Source organism: Ailuropoda melanoleuca, chromosome 2 (genome assembly GCF_002007445.2).
Source record: "Ailuropoda melanoleuca isolate Jingjing chromosome 2, ASM200744v2, whole genome shotgun sequence".
Classification (NCBI taxonomy): Eukaryota; Metazoa; Chordata; class Mammalia; order Carnivora; family Ursidae; genus Ailuropoda; species Ailuropoda melanoleuca.
This window is the reverse complement of record NC_048219.1, coordinates 132,372,014-132,395,078: the sequence shown is the minus strand read 5'-3', so window position 1 is coordinate 132,395,078 and position 23,065 is coordinate 132,372,014. Positions and strand designations below refer to the sequence as shown.

At 35.9% G+C, this 23,065-nt stretch overlaps 1 protein-coding gene across 7 annotated transcripts in view; it reads left to right on the top strand.

Annotated features, from left to right (window-relative positions):
• The first annotated feature begins 1,788 nt into the window (after positions 1 to 1,788).
• KCNH7 (potassium voltage-gated channel subfamily H member 7) overlaps positions 1,789 to 23,065 on the top strand; it is a 459,439-nt gene continuing 438,162 nt past the window's right edge. For all 7 annotated transcript variants that reach the window (XM_034654655.1, XM_034654653.1, XM_034654651.1 and 4 more), the window contains exons 1-2: positions 1,789 to 1,885; positions 3,562 to 3,792. In XM_034654655.1, coding sequence (XP_034510546.1) covers positions 1,810 to 1,885; positions 3,562 to 3,792 — 307 coding nt within the window. In that variant the 5' untranslated portion in view covers positions 1,789 to 1,809. The remainder of the gene's footprint in view (positions 1,886 to 3,561; positions 3,793 to 23,065) is intronic.

Sequence of the window (23,065 nt, the reverse complement as noted above, 5' to 3'; positions counted from 1 at the left end):
AGGCAATGTCTTATGTTTCTAATTCATTTTCATTACTTTGACATGAAAGGGTAAGAATTGCTTGGGTTGGTTGTTGGGGGTTATTTTGGCTTTTTTGAGGTTGTTTAGGGGGGATTTTTTTTCTTGGCTGTGCTTTCTGCAACATGAAGTTGAAGTCGTTATGTTTATTTCCTCATTATTTATTGCAATCCACATGGTTCACCTTCCTAATCTAAACCTCTCTCTCAACCCCTTTCAGTTGCATCCTCATTTTTTTTTTTTACTTCAGATTTGAGTTTGTAACTGAGAAAATATTAACCTAATTCAAGGCACAGGCAAAACAGGCTAATGAGTTGCAAGAACCCCGAACACTATCATGCAGCTACGTGTTTTTATAGTGGATTTAGGACTTTTATCAACAGCTGGAAACAAGAGGTTTGTCGGTATTCTAGTAGTTCTGTAGGTTGTAGCAATAGTAAATTCCATTTAGAGAAAGGGATGTGGAGGGAAACTATTAGGCGAAAGGAGATAACATAAATGAAAGGAAACAAAGCAAGAAAAACTAGAACAAAACAACTTAGGAAACACTCTCTTCTGGCATGACTTGTTTCATTTGATTTCCTAAGTCTCCAGGAGGACTATTTGGACAGAAGTGTATGCATACGTGGGATTCCTGCCTTGGCAGGCTCTGAGAAACAAAAACGAAGAGGACTCTATTCTGCTCCTTGAACCCTTTCCCATCCTAAACGAGATAATTTCTTAGAAATGGTGTAAGAGATTAAGTAGAATGGTGTTCCTAGCGTGTTCAGAAGATAAGTGGCATTGGAGGTCACACCAAGGCTGGTAACTCTTAGCCCCACCCACCTTTTGTTCCTTCCCCCTTGCGCCCAACCTCGCCCATTTCAATCACTTTTCCTTGTTTTGTACCAGTTGCTCCCACAGTCTTTGGCCTTCCCATCTTTCTCTCAGCCTTCAGCACCTAGAGACCCAATCAACCCCCAACGTCGTAACTTCTCAGGGGTTCAAGCAATGAAACCGGGCATGCCGAGCGGCGGCGCCAGCAGCCTTTAGTCTTTGGGAGACTCAGCTCAGCTCTGGGCAAGGACAGGAGTGACAATTCAGCTAGGGCTTCGGCGCCCACCTCCGCGGAGTCCAAGAGATCCGAGCTGCACCCTCAGGCTAAACCTGCACCCTTAAGTGGCTCATCCTCAATCTTCAAACTCCCAAACGCCACCAGAGCTTAGAAACAGTCCTCACTGAAGGACTGTTTTCCCACCTGTCTTTTCTTTGCAGCTAAGGGTGTTTTTAGCTACTGCGGCGTGAGGAGCTCAGGGATGGAACCCTGTGGCTGGTGGCCCTGGAGATAGATCACCTTCCCAGAGTAGCTGTTTGTCACTGAGTTTTGGAGATTTCTTGGCTGGCTTCCGCTAAAGCACGCTTGAGTAATTCGAGCTGTGGCGGCGCCCAAGCTCTCGGGATAAAGGGTGTGTGTGTGTGTGTGTGTGTGTGTGTGTACGCGCGCGCGCGCGCCTGTGTGTGTGTGTGTGTGTGTGTGTGTGTGTGTGTGTGTGTAGGGGAGAGGGCGGGGATAGAAACGTCAACTCCCCCCAACCCCCCAGCCTCCTTTTCTTTCTCGCCTTCCTGCAAAAGCCGCACGAGTCTTCCATCCCCCCTCAGCCATCCTCACAGCTCTGGGCAACCGCCAGGTTAAGCCCATTTGCACTGGGAAATTGGCGCTGTTTGGGAGAAGAGAAACAGATCGATTGCCCTTGTGACTCCCCGCCCCCCTCCCTCCCCACCCCNAGCGCTCCTCGGAAGACCGGGGTCAACATGCCTGTTCGCAGGGGGCATGTGGCACCACAAAACACATTTTTGGGGACCATCATACGGAAATTTGAAGGGCAAAGTAAGTTCATTTGTTCTCTTCTCTCTCCCTCGCTTTCTGCTTTGACAGTGCACTTGGCGTTCGCAGCGTACAGGCTGAGGAGCCGGCAACTCCGGGCTCTTTCAAGTTAACAGGCTGTGAAACCGAGCCAGGAGGTTCGAATGGCAGCAGGAGTGTTCTCCCCCAGATATTAATTCTGATTTACATTTTAGATTATGGTCTCCATTATAGGAGGCAATCTGATCCTCCTCTCCCACTGTTCCATTATCCGCCTTGCTACTTAATGTCCTACTCTCCTACTATCTTAAAGGGAACGTACTAGGATAACATGGGCTTATATTTTGAGGCTGTTTAATTGTACACTTTTTGAAAGTCAGGAGTAGGGTAGAGCATACCACTGGAACAAGAGAATGTAAATGGTAGCAGCGATGTAAATGGCTATGCAAACTATATTTTACCTTGGTTAAATTGCAAAGCTGTGGTATGACAGGGATGCTTGCTTGCTGTTAGTTTATAGAAGCTAAACTTTGCATTGAATCAATGCAAATATATCCCAAGAAGAATAATTTGGAAAAAGCAATATCTGATCCGTACTAGTTCCCAATGCAAACGGTTCATTATTCAAAGCAATATTTCTGCCCCTTTATCATTTCCTTAAATTTCCATCAAGAAATTTGAAAATTGAAATGTAGTAAGTAAATCCCACAACTGAATGCCGAGAAATTCAACATTCTCATGTGGACTAACTATAAGGAATGAATTATTGTTATATAAATATATTAATTTGATATCCTTGTTAATTTATATTCAACATTTCCTTAAAAATACATTAACACACAGTTATGTTGTGAATTTTGCAGTTCTTTTGGCACTGTAGTTAGTGACATGAGGATATAGTACCTTGTGTACAAAATAAACTAATGTATCCTGTTCACATTCTATCTGGAAATAGTAAATATAATTTATGATCAAAATTTAATAAGCCCTTTGTATTAAAATACCTACTACTACACAAGAATTCAAGGTTCTCCCAAAGTAAAAGTGAAAAGGTGCTAACATGATATTTACTGTGTATGTGTACATATTTTTATCTTCTGGAAATATATATTATGAAAGGTGAATCTTTGAATTATTGAACCGTTAATTAACATGAGATAGTTTTACTCTTAATAGTTTCATGGTTTTTTTTGTTTCGTTTTTTAACATGATGAGTGTGTAGCATGCCTTAGACGGATAGAGAAAAGCCAAATCCAAAAATAATAGCTACTTTGAGAAAGTTGTACTTTTAAGGGCCAGTGTTGAGGTGAGAAATCTGTCAGCTGCAAGATGTTTCATTGTTTGGCTTTGAAAATATTTATCTTACAATTAAATGGCATTCTGGAAATATCAATGGGACAGCTGCTTGTTTGAGTGTGTCTTAGGACCTTTGTGAGTCACGAGGATTGAGAACTAGTCTCTTTGGGAAATTACATCCTTAAAATTTGAAGAGTGGTTCCTTAATACTTTTTGTTAAAACTATTTAGGACCATTAATTTCACATTTAGGATTTTTGTTTTTTTCCTTTCAAAACCCTGGACAGTTAGCAATTTGGGAAGCACCTACATTTCAGATCTCCTATTATGCAACAATTTGCTCCAGTGTTTATGAAAATCTTGTGGAAACTCTCTAAAAGATGCCTTACTATCTTCTCATTACAGATAAAAAATTTATCATTGCAAATGCTAGAGTGCAAAACTGTGCCATCATCTACTGCAATGATGGGTTCTGCGAGATGACTGGTTTCTCCAGGCCAGATGTCATGCAAAAGCCGTGCACCTGTGACTTTCTCCATGGGCCTGAGACCAAGAGGCATGATATTGCCCAGATTGCCCAGGCATTGCTGGGGTCAGAGGAGAGGAAAGTGGAGGTTACCTATTATCACAAAAATGGTAAAGTTCATCTATTTAGAATGCTTTTTATTTGATTCCATTGAAATGAAATTTTGACAACTGATTACTAAAAGTTCCTGTGCAGAGAAGCTCCAAATATTCAGTTGTAGATATTTTCTGCATATATTTTATATATTTTAGGATTCAAAAAATCTGGATACTGTCATTAGTGGACTAGTAGGAACAATTTCTTCTTTGAATAAGGGTACTCTGTACTTTTCAAAAGTGTAGTAGCTTACTATCACTGAGGACAAAGTGCCACAAATCAGTCTTACTCTCTCCCTTCCTAGGGAATAAAATAAAGGCCAATAATTTACTGATTGCATTGATATGTATTTGGTAGGAGAGAAATACGGAGTTTTATTTGTTTGAAATTGAAAATATTTCACAGAGCAAAATCTTGTTGAAAACTGTATATCTGCAACTAAAACTATTGCAGTTATAAATGTTTCTTGGCTTTCAGCTTTATTTGATAGGCAACACCTCTTGTTTCTTTTGCTCCTTTTTATACGACATTAAGGGTGATATATAAGAACTTCAAAAATTGGTCTAGTAAACCTATGTATATTCAAATAATAAAAGCTGTTCATGTATTCAAGAATCGTCCTAAATAAGAAATGGACAAAAGAAACTATGATACTGTAGAGTTATTTGTACTCATTTTTCAGCTGCAACAAAACTGGCATCTCCAACTTAAGGTCATATCTCAACTTCAAGGGCACTCCTTCTTCTTTCAGGCTTGCTATGTGAGCAAAATATGTTAGACCTATAATAGTTCTAAAAAAATACTCATTTAATAGACATGCATTCATTAAATATACCATATATAATATATGAACTCACATGTGTGAATATTCACATATACCCATTTAAAAGAATACACATTCTCAAATTTTGCACACTTACTGATATTTGAAAATTTAGTGCTTAAAGATAATTCAGTTAAAAATGCATGTTGTAGTTAGTTTTATTGATGTTGCATTATCATTTTTTTCATCCATTGACAAAAATTGGTGAGACAGAGGGATATCTAGTCAGATTTTTAGGAAACCCTTAAGTCTTGCAAATAAGAAAATGAGTGATGTGTTATAGCTTATATCATATACTGATTCATCATTTGATAAAATACACAACAGAAATTTTAGCACGGAAAAGGTTTAACTCTTCCTCTTATTTTCTTACAATTAAATATTTTATGATAGAAAATGTAATTAACTACAAGATTTTCCTTAATATTGACTTGAATGAGTAAATGTGACAAACTGTGAGTAGAAAAACAGGTTTGTATAACTTTAGATTAATCTAGAATGAAAACAATTATATGATTATCAGCCAACATAGAGATTGTTTTTAAAGTTCTTCTCATCCTCCCCCCCCCCCAATTTTCAATCAGCAGTGTTGGCTTGCTAGAAATATCCTAATTGCTCTGTTGTCTTGAAAGCGTTTCTTGGACTAAGGCTCTCACTACCCAAATGCAACTCATCTTTTTGTGTGTGTGTATCTGATGCCAACAATTCGGGCTTTTGGAATAATTTGAATGTCTGACATTTTTCCCCATCTGAATATTTATCATGATGTTGACACAGTTTATATTGTAGTTATACAGGGCATGTTGGTCCACATTTGGTCATTATGTTTTTTGAGACATTTCAGAATTTTTTTCAACTTATAGAATTTAAGTATAAAATGAATCTGGACTGTTAGGATCACTTAGATACTCACCATATTTTTCAGGCAAAATTCTGAAATGAAAGTTGTTATTTATTATACAGCAAGTAGAATGGTGATATTTCAAAAACCTTGTGTGACTTGTGCAATGTAAGTGTGTAAAGTTATCTCAAAACACCTAAGAAAGGCAAGTAAATGTGGAATCACAAACATGAATGTAAAAGTTTTTACAGTGAAGATGCTGGTATATTGACTAATGCAAATCTTTCTACTGAGGGATGCAATTGGTTATATGAATTAAAACCTTCTTATTTTAGATGAGGATTTACTTGAAAGCTTGTTTAGGTATATAAATATCAACCTTTGGTGATGATTTTGCTTCTGTTGGCTTTATTTTCAGATTTGACTCAGTCTACAAGGACTTGGTAATTGTTAGAGCTAATGACAAATGCTGCCTATTTCACTTTTATTAATAGGGGATACATGAGATGATGGGCCAAGCTTTTTTTTTTTTCTTTTTCCAAAGAGAAAGATTAACTTTATGACCTTTTTAGATCGCAAAGGCAGAGTCAGACTTATTTGCTCTGAATGTAATAAACCTGTGTTTTTGAGACTAGTTCAGATACCTTGAATAGAATCTTCAAAGTGCATTGGTTTTATTCACATGGCAACTGCAAATTCAGTCAGAGCTTGTGAAGTTCAAATGCTTTGAAAGTCTTGCCTCTTAGAGACCTGCCAACCACTCTATATTTATAAAAGCAAGAAGGGGTAAAATCACCAACATTTTGTATTGGTTTGTCTCTCAAAGCTTCCTTAATTCTTTATTATTGAGGTCATTTACTTTTGGGAGGTTTTTGGCTTCTTAAGTATGTTCAGTAAATGCTTTCTTTACTTATTCTCTTTTTAAGACTTTATAGGAATACAATAAGAATGCATTAAACATAATAGGGATGTAATAAGCACAATGAGCAAATTAACAAAAAGTTGAAATATTGTTTCCACTTTTTCCATTCACTCATACTGGCATAGCAAAAACATAAGCATGGTATTATTTCTGAAAGCTTGTTTCTCAGACTGGCCAGCGGCTTTATAAGCAGTTTAAACCCATGACCTATGTTATGAGTTCACATAGATGCGGTGCACAATGAGCTGCATGATCACTCATAGGAAGCAACACTTCCTACAATCCTACTTTTTGTGATTTTACCAGGTACAATTGAACTTGCTGTTTACCAGAATATCAATTTTTTAAAAACCTAGTTATTTGCAGTAGGAATATTTGACAGCCCTTCCTTTGAGGATTCTATTTTACAGTTTAAGTCATTATTGCATAAATCATTCTTGGCAGCTGTGAAATACTGCTTGAGGTGATAAAGCTGTAAATCTTTTGACATAAAGCTCTAATTATACAAAACTATAATTACACTGAGGCTTATACAAGGATGGGCACGTATTTTAATAATATAATACACTCATTTTAAGCATAACTTTTTAGGGGTGCCTGGCTGGCTTAGTCAGTTAGGCATGTGGCTTCTGGTCTTGGGGTTGTGAGTTCAAGCCCCATGTTGGGCATAGAGCTTACTTAGAAAATAAAAACAATTTTTTTTAGCATTAGATTGGATTGAGGAATAGCAAACACTTCAGTTATTAACTAGATCATAGTTTGGAGGTGATGCTAATACTAAGGAAACAGAAAAGTCGGTCATCTTTCAGTTTTTTGCTTGTCAGGTTTGGAGTATATCATGGAATAAAGCTAGCTGTTGAAGTGGTTATCCACTTCAGGCATATGTAGACCTGTGATTTTTATCTTAAATTATCAAGCAACTCTAAACATTTGGAAAATCAAAGTAAGTTTCTCCAAAAGAAATAAAGGTCTTAACTCAGTAGGAAAACAGGACATATACAATACTTTATTTTTAGAGGTTGGAGCATTCCTATATTTTTGCCATTATGCTCTCAGACATGGTACAATGGCAATTTTGTTAACAAATCAGAAATGTCCCTACCTTTGCCTTGCTTTCAAAGAACTAAAGGATGAGAAGAGGCCAAGGGAAGTCCTTTCTTCATCCAGACAGGGCACCAGTCATATTGGGACAAAGTTCCAGAGGCAGTGTTTGAGTCAGCTAAACTGAAAAGAAGTTTTGGTTTGATAACATTAAATCTACCATCTCTGAGAGTTATTTGGAAAGACCTTATAGAAAGTGTTGCAGTGTTGGAAGTAAAAGTGAAGGTGTGTACCGAGTGGCACCACCTCTCTGTAAGGTAATGTTTTAGCCACTACAGGAACATCCTATTGGAGGAAATGCACAGAGGACACACACTCACTTCAGCTTTCAGAATATTTGTATTATGGAGTGACTAATGTTCACTTCTATCTTCTAAACCCCAAGATGTTTTCATGAAATTGCTTTTAAAGGAAAAAGAACAGACTATGAAATGAAGAAGCTTTTATATAAATGGAGAACAGAATTTAGGGTTAATTACCACTCTTCCTCTATCCCCCCACTGTAAAATAACTTGTTTTGTGTATTTCCTGTCTCCTTTTGTTATTTATATGTAATACTAACTTCTAAAGAAGCAAGGTAGTTACTTAAAACTTTAATAGCTCAAAAACAAATCTTACAATAGTTGTATATAAGTTATATGACATGTAAAATATTTGACCTTCATAATTTTTGAATTGTGTAGTAGAGATACAGATGATAGTTTTTAGAGAAGAATGGGAATATATTCTATGTATGTGTAATTCAAGCAATAAGAAAAATTTTCAGGGAGTATCTTGCCTAGAATTTATTTTGGTGTTCATTTTAACTTTTTTTTTTTTTTTATACATTCTCATGTTTAATCCAACAGAGTACTGTAATGGTCATCTTAAAATATTGTCTTTCATATACCTAAACTTTGTAACATCTCATGGACTCTGGATATTATACAGAGCTTCAATTTGATCAGTGTGTTTATTGAGAAACTAAAAATTCTCTAGAAACATTCTTCTTCACAATTTGAAAACTTTACTGTTTTCTCAAATGAAAACAAAATGTCCCAAAGCTATAGTTGGGCTACACTCATCAGTCCCCTTTGTACCACCCATCAGCACCGTACCTCTTGCAGCTCTGGTGCTAAAAAGAAGCTGCGTAAGTCTGCAGGTTTCAGAGATAACTGCTCAGTTATTTTCACACCCAAGGGACTTGAGAATAGGGTCAGTTTAGGGCGACAGGGATAGGCTAGCCTTAGTGGGAGGAACTGGCTTCTCTGGCTTCTAATGGCTTTCAGCATTGTTTTTATTTTTATTTTTTCGCTATAAATAGTCACTAAATCAATTACTGGCAGTCAGCTGCCAGGAGAGTCCTAGGATAATTAATTCACAGGAAAGGAGCAGTTGAAGTATGAAATGTTAAGGCATCGACATTCATCTGGCCATATAAACTAGAAACCTCCGGGTCAGATCATTTTCTGTTTTGTTTTTTCCTCCCTCTCCTCCCTAAACCCAACTGGTCACCAATTCCTTTCAATATTTACATCTGAAATATCTCCCAATGTGACCTTCCCTTTTCTATCACTGCCAAGTGCCCTAGTTGAAGCCCTTTTCATTCTTCTTTGAGAATGTTGAGGATTGAAGTTTTTCTCCCTTCCCAATCCATTCTATACAATGCCGTCAGAGAGCTATTTCTGAGACAAGAGTCACATACACTGATGACTTATTGGGGCCAAGCATCATTGTAAACGAATTTCATATATTAAATAATGAGTACAACAATTTCATAAAACATATACTCTCATCGTCCCCATTTTATGAGAAAAAGCATTGAGACCCTGAGAGATTAATTCACCAAATCACACAGCTTATAAGTGGTTACTCCTGAGCCCTTAACAAATTTGCCATATTTGCTGCTCAATGCACTTATAATATACCTTGATTTAAAAACACTATCTTAACTCATTAAGACTCTCAGAATAAAATCCTAGACTTTTTAACAGGATGCTTCGTCCCCATCAGAGTTGAATTTGCTTGGGTTTTTAAGTAGAGTATGTTTAAAGTAAGCAGCTGAATTCACAGGTCTGTCCAAGTTTACCTTCCTTGCACCTGAGTTAACTTCTTGATAGGTCCTTGGAGAATAACATCCACTTTGTTAGGCTGATTGGTTGTGTTGTATACAATAAAATACATAGCATTATTTCTAGCTTGGTCTCTTGCCCATAATATGTACTCAGTAAATATCAATTAGTCGAATATCTTGCCAACTCCATTTCTCTTACATATCTTATGTTTCAATAGTATTTGACTGCTCTGAGTTTCTCAAATAAGCCCTGCTCTTTTATGTCACCAAGGCTTTGCTCACCCTTCAGAAATTTTCTTTTATCTGTAATAAACAGTGGAAACCCTCATGGAATGGATTGCCTCTCCCTCAGCTTCTCACCCTAAAGAAATCATTATCATCCTTCCAAAGACAGATCAAAAGAACTCTGTGAAGTCTTTCCTGATGCCCCCACTGCCTGCTCCAGAATTTTAACTTAACATTCCTCTGTGTCTTCACAACACTTGGTTCTGACCCCCAGTGTAGTACCTGAAATGTGCTACATATCATTACATATTATTGTAGTTAATTTGATCTGGTTTTTAAAGTTAATTCAAAGAAAATATTTAATCTTGTTAATTTCTATGTCCAGAATATATGGAAGAGTATCTGGTTTGAAGTATGTGCTTAAGTAGCATTCACACAGAGAATGAACAGAAGATGAGAAATGGCACCATAGCTCTGGGGAAACAAATGGATTGAGATCAGGAGATCTTGACAAAAGTGAGCTATAGGGAATATGTGATGTTTTGATTTTTCTTACTTTCTAAAATGTTCTTAAGAACAGTTTTCACCTGAATTTTAGCAATGACTATATTTCTTTGCTTTTAAGTTAAGGAATAAATCATCTTAGTAGCCTATAACTATGCAAATAGCTAGAAAATATTTAATATAGCATTAGAGAGAAGATATTAATAAAAAATTGTTAACCAGTTACCTTAGTGTCACTTGCTCACCACCACATCAAAATGACTCTCACTAGTATCTCCAACAATCTCTTTGTAATAGCCAAACCCAAAGTTCTCTCCTGTTCTTTTCTGACTTGAATTTATTGCTGCATTTGACACACAGTGTTGGCATTTTATATCTAGTATGACATTTTATTACTCAGTGTTTTCTTGAAAATTCTTAATTGACGGTGAAGCTTACTCTCAGGGCCACTCAATAATGAGAGTGTTAAACCTAAAATAATAAAGTTAGTTTATTAATAACAATAAAATTATTATTATTAATTATGATTGTCAAATGAATGTCTTCTCTTTCTTTACTGCACTATCTGCATTTAGCAAAAATGCTAAACTACTGAGAAACAGTAGAGTCAGGCAGCAGTAAGACATTAATCACCATAGGGAGGAAATTTGTCCCATTACTGAACAGTTAAGGTAAAATTACCACTTGTCGCAGGGGGGTTAAGAGAAATCCAAGTACTACACTCCTATTGCTATGACTGAACATTCCATATCTTTCTCTTAGTCCTTTAATTTATATGAAATATCTAATTAAGAAAACCAGAGTAGGGGCACCTGGGTGGGTCAGTCGGTCAAGCATCTGCCTTCGGCTCAGATCATGATCTTGGGGTCCTGGATTGGAGCCCTACTTCAGGCTCCCTGCTGGGCCGCGGGTCTGCTTCTCTCTCTGCCCCCCTCTCTGCTCATGCTCTCTCTCTTTCGCTCTCTCTTTCTCAAATAGATAAAATCTTAAAAGACAAAAACAAACCGAAATCAGTCTTTCCGTGGGCAGTTCAAATGGTGACTGAGAAGGCCCCCAGTGCCTTTTCCTTCGTTAAAGTAGGTCTGCGTGTGTACAAACTCTCCTTTTTGTGGTTTCCACTGTTTCATAGAAGTCTCACACTGTTTTTTATTTTGAAAATGGGTAAGACAACCCGGGCTGGTGCTTGGTGTGTGAGCACTGGAGAGGAGTGAGAGTGGACGACAAGAGCATGTCGCCCTTGGTCAGCTCTGTTTGTGAACTCATCTAAACTAGATTGTGCCAGGCAGGGTCTGGCGAGGGTGCCCCAGCCATGCTGCTCTTGCTTACCTGCCTTTTCCTCTGGGTGACCGGTCAGATGACATTGTGGTAGAAGGTGGACTCTCACCTTTGCTGATTTTATTGGGATTTTTTTCTTCCTGTTCTGTTCTGTTTTTTCTTCTTTCCTGAGGATCATTGGAAATGCTTCTATTTGTCCGGTTTTTTTGTTTTGATATGACATTGATTGTTTCATGTTGTTGGAATTACTGGTTTTGAGAAACATGTAATAACTGCATAGGTTCAAGACAACTCAGAATGGCTGTTGCTTCTCATGCTGACTTTTGACCTTTATGTTCAAAACACCATTCTTAATTCTAATCAGTGGAACTACACTAATGACCCAAGATGATAGGTGTGATGACAAAAATTAAAGTATAAAATTAGTGGTGGTTTCATAACCAATATCTCAAAGATCAAGTAAAGAATAAAATCTAGGACAAACTAAATAAGGATTTATATTGAAAAAATAAAAATCCATTTGTGTTAGATCATATATTGAAATCATAATCCTTAGATTTTTTAATATACTAAGATCACATCAATTCAGTAAAATCAATGTCAGAGCTGTGCAACATTATGTATTATATAAATAATTTTTCATCAGATTCCCATGTACTTCCCTTAGCTAAATTCATTAACATTTCTTCTCATTATATGCACCATCCATTTTCTTTAATAGTGTTAATCAGCTGATCTTGAACTACATATTTATTTAGGTCCTTTATACACACAGATGTATTCTCTGGGTTTTAAGTTCCATGGTTGTAGTTCATAGACCATAGCCCTCCACCCTATTAGTCTTCTCCCAAAGGACTAATGTTAATTGAGTTCCAATCTTGTGACTGGCTTTTTATAGACATTACTTTATCTGATTTTCATGACAGCTTTGGGAATAGATATTATCCCATTTTACAGGTTAAATTGACATTCAGAGAAGTTAAATAAAGTACTGATGATCACAGACCAGAGTGGAAATCAGTTTAAAATCTAAATTTGTCTATGCTTGCAAACTTCATTGTCTCTAAATGGTACACTTTTTAAACCTCAACTTATTCCATACTTTATGTTCTAATTGTAGTTCTTAATTATGGTTTCTTATTGATTATCTGAGGGGTGAATCTGATTTATTAATTCGCACCAAAAGGTGAATGAAGCAAGCTTTGTCCTAGGTGTTTTGTATTTTAACCAGGACTGTATCATTCGAAAGATATCTCTATCTGGTAGGATGCTCAATTATAGTAGAATAAGGATAGTTAGTATATGCTTGTAATCTTTGCATAATTATTAATAGCACTCTTTTTTCCTCTTAAAAATTTCCCCACTTGGAACTGTAAATTATATGGTCAATTTAGATTTGGGGGACATTTTTAGTTAGGGGTACTCAACTAATATTTATCTAGTCCTTATCTAAGACGTTCGGAAGAAAACTCATATGGTAGTGTGATTCAGTTGTGGACGCTCTGTTGTGTTCTTAACCTCTTCCTCCCACAACAGAGTTTTGTTTCCTGGAAAAATTATGTGATTTGGCAAAATTCACCACTAGTATTTAAAAGGGAAATTCATAAATTTACTGGAGTGGAGAGTGTCTGGTTTATTTAAAACACCTTTAATTTTCTTCATCTTGGTTCCAAATATCAGTCTCCATTTCTGCTACACACCCTGCTCTCTTGTGCTTCTGAGGTCTGCCCAGAGGCCATCATCCTCTCCTGTGCCTGGTCTTCTCTAAAGCCCTCAGGCAACCTTGTCTACATTTTCTAACGTTTTTTTCTTATCTCTGTCAGAACACTTAGAAAATTATCTTGTAATAATTTGTTTCTATGTCTGTCTCTTCCACTCAGTGTTGAACTCTTTGAAGGGCTTTTTTGTTAAGGCACTTATTTAAAAAAAGAAAAGGAAATGGAGAAAGAGCAATAAATAAATTTATAAGAACACAGGGATACACCCATTACCAATGAGAAGGTCAGGTGGCATATTTTAGAGAAGTCTCATTCATTCAACATCCTGTGCCAGTCGTCTTGCTAGATGTGAGAACTGTAAAAATTAACAAACCTACATTGTTTATTAACTAACTTAATAACTTGCTGCCATGTGGTTTATATATTATGAAGCAATTTATTCTAATACTTAACCTGTAGCTCTTCCTAAAAAGACATAACAACTGATCACCCTTCTTTGGTTAGCCTAGAAGGAGAGAGGTAAAGGGGTCAGGGCAGTCCAGATAGATCTTTAATGCCTACCTAGTCAGCTGATTCTGATGGGACATCTTCAAGTCAATAAAAGAAACAACATGTCTACATGTTCTTATGACAATATATGCATATTTGAAGCAATCCCAGCCTTCCCTGGATGTCCTTAGTCAAATATGCAGAGTGCAAATACTTACAAATCCTTGCCATTGTTCTGATGTCTTTTTCTGTAGTCTTTTTCTAAACACTGAAAACAGCCTCATACTTACATTGGTTTCCCAATGCGTTTCATTCTTTTCCCCAAACCCAGAGTCATAAGTCAAGATGGTAAGGCCTGTTTGGTATCAGCAGACACTTCATCAGTCACGTCCCTGAAACAGGATTTCACCACCTCAACAAGGACTTCATATCTCTGCTCTCTCACAGTGATTTAACTCTATTGTCAAGAAATTAGAAAATACAGAGAACAGATAGAAAAAAAAGACCTGTAATCTTGCACTTAAAAAAATAGGTGTATTTTCTACACACATACACACACACACACACACACTCGTGCTTTTCGTTTTCTTTGACAAGACCAGGACAGCAGTATCTATACCAAACTGTAGCCTGTTTTCCTCCCTCAGAAATTATTATGTAACGTTTAACACATGGACCGTCCATAAATTATTTGAATATTCACAAAGTATTACATTAAAGGAAGTAAAGTATTAACAACAACACTTTATTATTATTGACTTTTCACAATTGTAAACACATACAAAGAGCCTCTCTTGCACACTTGTGCTGTTGTTTCCCTTAGTGTATACTTCTAGAGGTATAAGTGCTGGATAAAATAGTATGTGTATCTTAAAAACTTTTAGTACTTCTTTTCAAATTCTACTTCGAAGATGGTGCACCTAATCACACATTTACTGTGCATAGTAAATATGGGCATTCTTTTAAATTTTTTGACCCAATAAAACATGTATCTTATTTTTTCATCACTGAATTTAACCTGCAATCTTTATTGGAAAATACATGTAGAAAATATTTGAGGCAATTTATTTTCTCATTTTAAAGAAAATAGTGCTCAGTGTTGCCAAACCTAGGGAGTGATGGAATTCTCTCAGAGTAGCTGGTTGTGCAGACTAGACCCTCATCCCTCACCAGGGTCACTTTTCCAAAAACGGCTCTTCACATTCACATTTTCATTTCAGTAACTTGCCGACTGTTTTCCAAGCCTCAGATTCAGAAACTAGTACTAATTATTAACTACTTAGCAGCATTCTGTGAACATTTTGTCCTTTCTATTGGAATAAGTTGGATTTGAAGTTTTTTTTGGTATTTCGTATCTTGCATTATCTATGTAAGCAACAATGAAAATCTTGATTAATGAGAAGAGTTTTTATTTGGTAGTTTGCATCTGAATTTATATACATATACCTACACATATTTAAATATTTATAGCTTTGCTTAGACTCAAAGTGACAGACATGAAAGGTAGTAAACTCATAATAATAAACATTCAGCTGAGATACCATGTAACAGAAACTAAATGTACTTATAAACCATAAATGACATTAAATGTTCAAAATACACAATAATATGTGAGAAATATACAAATGACAGAAACTCAACATAGTAGTAGATAAGCCTGTAACTTTATCCAGTATAATACTACCAGAATGACTGCAGACAAAGATCATTCTCTTCCTAGGCTGCCTTACTTCACCAAGACATGCAGAGCTCAGGTAATCTGATCTTTCTAGCTGTGACTCAATTCTTGGGTCTTCCCCCAGGTGTTCTTTATAATGAATGTCACTTAACCAAAGCTCAGTAGGATTTATGGATTCCCAGATTGCTCTTCTCTGAATTTGTTCCCTGAATGAAGGACTACACAAAAATACCACTAATGATCCACAGCCTCGACTGTCCTGTTAGCTGGCTGCTACTCAGTTCTCACTCTACAATTTGAGGACTTGTTTCTTTGCAGTTCATGTTTCCAGAGTGAGCAGAGGGTGGCCTACTGAAATTTCATACCCACCAACATTCATTATTTTAAATATATTCACAACAATGTGAATACAGTGTGAGTTGCACAACATTCTGTTTTAATTATTTGCTCCTTCAAGGATGCCAATACCTTCAATGATCAGTTTCCCTCTGGAGAATACTTCATGTAAAAGAGTTCTGTTAATATTTTTTGTTATTAATCTAATTTTTTTTAAAGATTTTATTTATTTATTTGACAGAGATAGAGACAGCTAGCGAGAGAGGGAACACAAGCAAAGGGAGTGGGAGAGGAAGAAGCAGGCTCACAGCAGAGGAGCCTGATGTGGGACTCGATCCCATAACGCCGGGATCACGCCCTGAGCCGAAGGCAGACGCCTAACTGCTGTGCCACCCAGGCGCCCCTAATCTAATTTTTTAAGTGTAGTGGATACTGATTATTTCTGTAAATCTTTACCAAGTAAGTTTTATAATATCATTCTTAAAAATATTTGGTTGAGCTACAGCTCAGCTAATGAAACTTAATCTGGAATGTAAAAGAATAGGCAAGAGTATTTTCATAAATACTTCTCATACGGCATTTGAAAAATTGTTAATAACATTTAAAAACACCTTTTCCAGAATAGAAGGGTTAGAGATTTTAGCTAGAATATCTGAGGTCATAGAACTTAAAATATAAAGAATAAAGATGAAGCCGTACATTTAACTACATTAGCTGCATGTTCATTTACCTGGAGAACACAAACAAAAGAAATTCCAGACATTTCATTTTCATTCCAGCAGAAGTTTTATGTGCTAACTTATGTTAAAGATTCCAAGAAACATATACTAACAAAATTAGAAAAAAATATATTAAGTAATGCCATCAGAATATTTTAACCAGGCCTCCTTCCTACTAATTCCATTGTTCCAGAATTGAAATAATCACCCCTTGCCCATCTTCACAACTAGTTTAAGCATAACTTAAGTGAAAAATCAGATCCTGGATTGGTGGTCTTTTTGTTGACTTTAGTCTATTTACATTCATGCACACTGGTACCTTGCTAGTGAGTTAAGACTGGGCTTGTGAAATTATCTGCTGTGGCAATGCTGGGTAATGCACTTGGAGCAATTTAAATAATGTTAATCATCATTTATTGAACATTTCAATGTACTAGTACTCCTCTAAAATCTCATTTTTCTCTAATCCTCACAATTTCCTATGAAGTAGGTGTTCCCATTTTAGAGATTGAAAAGGTAAAGTCAATAAACTTCCCAAGGCTACACAAATAGTATGTAACACAGCTGCAGTTTTAGGGCAGGTTGTCTTCTTTCAGACCCTATGTCCTCCGAACTCCAGGACACCTCTGGGCATGCCTTCTGCCCATGTGTTGGCCCTGACACCCACACTGTACACACCTGTAGAGTCAAGTCCTATATGGACAGTCTTATATGAACTGTACACACCTGTAGAGTCAAGTCCTATATTGACAGTCCTATATGAACTGTTTTTTGATTTGGAGCATGTAAATGTTTGAAGTTTTGAGGTTTCTGATCTTCTTTTTTTAAATGCAGTTAGACAAACACCTGCCTCTGGTGTTTTAGAAATAAATTCACCATTTCCCCACTGCCTAATTCAGTGCCTTGCAAGAAGTAACTACTCAACAAATAATCTCTTTAAATAAATGAATTCATGGGGTGCCTGGGTGGCTCAGTCGTTAAGCATCTGCCTTCAGCTCGGGGCGTGATCCCGGGGTCCTGAGATCGAGCCCCACATCGGGCTCCCTGCTCCACTGGAGCCTGCTTCTTCCTCTCCCACTCCCCCTGCTTGTGTTCCCTCTCTCGCTGGCTGCCTTCTCTGTCAAATAAATAAATAAAATCTTTAAAAAAATATAAATAAATAAATTAAATAAATAAATAAATAAATAAATAAATAAATTCATTAAACATGAGACAAACTCTCTGAACCATTTGATCTGCCAATTATTTCTTCAATAAAGTAGAAGTCATCTCTTGCTTATTTGGAAAGGATGATAAAGAGGGAACATAACATAATGGCTAAGATCATGGACTCTGGAGTCAGGTTGCCTAGGTCTAATTAGTGAACATATACATTGTATGACCTTCTGCAGGCTACCTAACTACCCTGTCCTCAGATTCATCATCAGTGAATGGAGACTCTGATAATAGTAGAACCTATCTTACAGATTTTGCAAGGACTAAATGTGTCCGTGTTTGTAAAAGCACTTACAACTGCTCCTGGTACCCAGTAAGTGTAATGTGATTGTTAACAAATAAAATAATATGAACAAGAAAAAAAATGTGTGAAAAGAAATTGGGTTAAAAATTCATATTAAGTTGATATGCTCAGTGAACGTTATGCTCAAAAAGAAACTTAGAGCTGTATGTGTGACTGAATAAAAAATGTGAACCAAATTTTGACGTCAGTAAGTAAAACAAGAAATCAGCAGTATTTTTTAAAAATTTAAATTGTGAAATCTCAGAGATTTTATCTTGGAGATTATGGCCACAAATTTTGCACAGTTTATTCTTAAACCTATTTTGAAATGCTGAAACTTGTTTTAGATGTGGTTGCCCTGAAAACGTCAGCAGTCTGGGCAACTTGCACTCTTGTGTACAGATGCTTTTCAGTTACATTGCAACCAATTCCAATAATGGTATTCCAGAAACCTGTGTGTTTTGAAAGAGAAAGTTCAGGTCACAATGTGTTGTAAGCTCAGTCCACCCCTCCTCCCCCTAGGACTTAGTGGAAAGCAAGAAATATCATATTTAGTGCAAAGATGTGGAATTAATTGAAACCTACTGATTCAAAAAAAACATATGGATATAAATGCCCAAATATAGCTGAGGTGACCATGTAATTTGTTTTCCAAAACAGGATTCTTTTTAAAATAAAAGGAGAAGTTATTAACAATAATTATATATTATAAATATAATTAATAATTATACCAGGAGAACATGAAAAATCCAGAACTGTCCAGACAAACTGGACATATGAACACTCTAAATACAACCTATATCTAGCACTGAGTATCAGGTTTTCAAACTGTATGCCATTCTATAGTGCAGACTTTTCATGAACATTTTGTAGGTGTCTGAAAGTAGTGAGTTGAAGGTATAGCGACTCATTCTTGTGATGCCTAAAATGCTTACTGTGTACACAAAGACAGTATCTTGCGATCTGGCGAAATGAGTCAGAATTTCTCCAAAGAATATATTGCACCTGCTGACCTCTTTGAAATAAGACTACAAATGAATCTTTCTATAAATACCATGTTGAAGGTTCTTAGTAAAGGACTTAACATCAGCCACTTTGTGAACCACAGTGAGTCATGACAGCAGAATGGACTAAAAGTAAAGAAACTGAGTTCATTGTTGAATGCCAGCAGTCCTTTATAAGGTACCTCTGACTCTCAGAGATCCTATAAAGGATCTTTATCTTGGAATCTGTTAAAGCATGGGTGTGTACAGGGTGTGTGACCAACCATCTTTTTTCCAGCTTCTCTGTCAGGCCTGAGTGTGTGTGTTAGTCTGTTTGTAATCCTGTGATATAATTAGCCTTCCCTTTTGTGTACAATTTGTTGCCTAAAGGATATGTATTAAGTAGGAGGAACAACCCCAGAGAACTTGGGCCAGATAGCATTAAAGCAGAAAGTTATTAAATTCTAATAAAAGCAATTTAAAAAATAATTCTTTCATTCGTTCAGATTTGCAGTACACACTAAACTTATTAGTTCTCATGAGTTTAAGTGGAAGTTGATATTTCCAGATTTAAAGAGAAAGATGTAATTATCAAAAAATCAAAATTAAGGAGTAAGGCATTGTTTTTCAGAGGAAATTTAAGCAAAAATGATACAACTAGTATTCTCAAATTGTTTGTATTTTTCCAGATCAAATACAAACATAAAGGAAGTCATTTTTGAATGGGAAAATTGGGTTTGTAAACAAATTTAGCTCTTGCAGTGCCATAATCCATAAAGGAAAAACAACAATAACAACAACAAATAACAACTATGAATAACAGTAATTATAAAAGCCCTTCTTTCCAGGGTGCCTCAGTCGGTTAAGCTTCTGCCTTCTGGTCAGGTCATGATCCCCGAGTCCTGGGATCCAGCCCCGCACTTTGGGCTCCCTGCTCAGCGGGGAGCTTGCTTCTCTCTCTCCTCCCCGCTCATGCTCTCTGTCACTATCTCTGTCTCTCTCTCTCAAAAAAAAAAGTCAATTTTTCCTTCCAGATTCAACTAGCTGTCTTTTTTTAAAGCACTGTTGGTTGTTGAGGTCATTGCCCATGATAAAACATTACCAGAGGAGTGTGATCAAAATAAATGGAGATATAGGGAATAACACCCTCCACACTGCTCTGTTTTCCTGTCCATCTGAGGAGTCTCATTCACTTTATATTTGCTAAATAAAAGTTCATGGAATAAAGAAACACCTGAATAAATACATTGATTTATATGTGGGAATGAAGTTGCATTTTTGTGGGTGATCATATTTCTTGGCTAAAATGCCCCCCCCCTTAATGAACTAGGATGGAACAAACACACACGTCTTTCAAATCAGCATTATTTTCAATTTAGCCTTAATGTAGTCACAGAAAAGAACAGCATATATTCTTGGTTTAGGGGCGATTTCTTTTTGTCCCTTCCCCTGCATTCTTTCTTAACTCCTTATTCCCAAGATGTCCTCCAACAAAGCATATGAGCTGGAAGGACATGGCAGAAAGCCTTGGCAGCTGGAAAGCAAAAAGTATTCCTGTCTTTTAAATGGCACCCAGATTAACATTATTCTTTTAAAATTATAGGAAAGATCCATATGTCTGGCTCTAAAGTGATCATATGATCACTTTAATTAAAATTTTTATTTTGGAAAATATTTAGACCTAAGTTGCAAAAATATTACAGTGAACTCTCGTATTACCATAATATAGTTTCAGCTATTGTTTACAAGTTGCACATTGGCTTTATCTCTCTCTCTACATTTTCTGTGTGACATATACACATTGCTCTTTTATGTCTATTTACTTATTTTGCTGAGATACTTGAAAATTTAATTCACAGATCTTGACCCTTAATCCTTAAATACTTCAATGTTTTATGCACAAGTAATGAGAAAATTCACTTATGTAACTACAGCTTACTTATCAAATTCAGAAAATTCTACATTGATACAATACTGTTATCTAATATACCCTTCAAATTTTGGCAATTGTCCCCATATTGCTCTTTAGCTATTTAGTTTTCAACATTTCAGGATTTAAACCAGTCTCATACATTGCAGTTTAGTGTCCTGTCTCTTGAGCCTCCTTTAAATGGATGACTGAATGATTTCCTCAGCCTTTCTTGTCTTTCCTGACATTGACATTCTTTAAGGCTATGGGCTCTTTGTTTTGTAGAATGTTCTGTTTGATTTTGGTTGGCAAATTGTCGTAACTCAATTCAAGTTATGGATTTGTGTTATGTATAAAATATAAATGATGCTGTATCCTTTTCAGAGCATTACCAGAAGCACCTAATGTTAGTTTGTCCCATTATTGATGTTAACTTTCATCACTTGTCTTGCCCTTTTTTACATGGTTTGACAAAAAATTAGAAAATGAAATTTTAAAATACTCAAGATCAGCATCAATATCATAAATTTAACAAAAACAAGCAAAACATCTACATTAAAATAATTACAAATATTATTGAGAGAAGTTAAGGAGCAAATAAGCAAATACAGAGATACTACATATCCATGAATTGGAGGTCTCAATATTGTAAAGACGTGTACCCTTCCCAAATTGATCTGCTATCTTAACCAAAATATGGCAGATTTTTTAATATAAAGTAAAAAGTTAACTCAAAAATGTATATGAAAATGCCAAGGGTGTGTAATAGACAAAATAATTACAGAAAAGAACAAAGTTGGAGAGTTCTAACCACCTGATTTTAAGAATTACTATAAAGCTACAGTAATCATGATGATGGAGTATGGCATATAGTATAATTAAATAGATCAATGGAACAGAATAGCCCATAAATAGATCCTCACATATATAGTTAATTGATTTTTGATAAACATCAAATTAACTCAATGGGGAGAAAGGCCAGTCTTTTCAATAAATGGGCTAGATTAACTGGGAAAATGTATGGAAAAAAAGTAGATCTTGACCCTTACATTAAACTGTGCACAAAAACTAATTTGATATGGCTTGCAGACCTAAACACAAATGCTAAATTTACAAAATATTTAGAAATAAACAAGAAAACGTTTGTAACTTTGAGTGAGCAAAGATTTCTAAGAAAGTATGCAAAAGGCATTATCCATAAGAATGAAAAATGGCAAATTGGACAGCATCAAAATTAAAAACTTGTGTACTTCAAAAACTTTTGTTAAGAACATGAAAAGTAACATAGACTGAGAGGAAAATGTCACCAATGCATTTATTTGACTAAGGAATTATATTTTAAATATATGTGTATATATACCATATACAATGTAATAAATATATGTGTATGTCTAAAAATCAGTAGTGAAAAGACAAACAACCCAAATAAAAATTATGGGCAAAAGGTTCATATAGATACTTCACAAAAGAAAAATACACTATGGCCTTAAGAGTACATGAAAAGGGAAATAGGATTTAAAACCAAAGTAGGATGCTATTTAATACCCACCAGAATATATAAGATGAGAAGACTGACAACATCTAATGTTGGTGAGGATATGGAGCAACTGAGATTTTCATACATTGCCAGTGGGATTATAAAATGGTATAAATACTTTGGAAAACTGTTTAGTGTTTTATTTTAAAATTAAACATGCACCTACCTTAAGATCCAGCAGTTCCTCTTCTACGTAGGTGTTTATCCAAGACAAATGAGAATATATGTCTGCAAAATGGTTTGTATAAAATGTTTGCAGTAGCTTCATTTATAATAGCTCAAGTCTGCAAATAACCTAAGTGTTCATCAACAGGCGAACAGTTAAATAAATTGTGGTATAGCTGTCAATGGTATACCAATCAACAATAAACAATAATAAACTATTAATATGAAGGAGGAACATTATAAATGATTCTCAAAAACATGTTGAGCAAAAAAAAGCCATAAATAACAATAAATAGTGCATAATTTTATTTATATAAAGTTCAAGATTAGGAAAAACAAGCTAATCTATGGTGATAAAAATCAAAACTGTAGTTGTCTATGGAGTGGGGGAAGTAGGAATTGCCTGGAAGGGAGCACATGGAAACAGTTGATCTTGATTGGTGTGTTGATTATGTGATTCCCTGTATTGGTCCAAACTTAAACTGTATACTTAGATTTGCATTTCACTCTA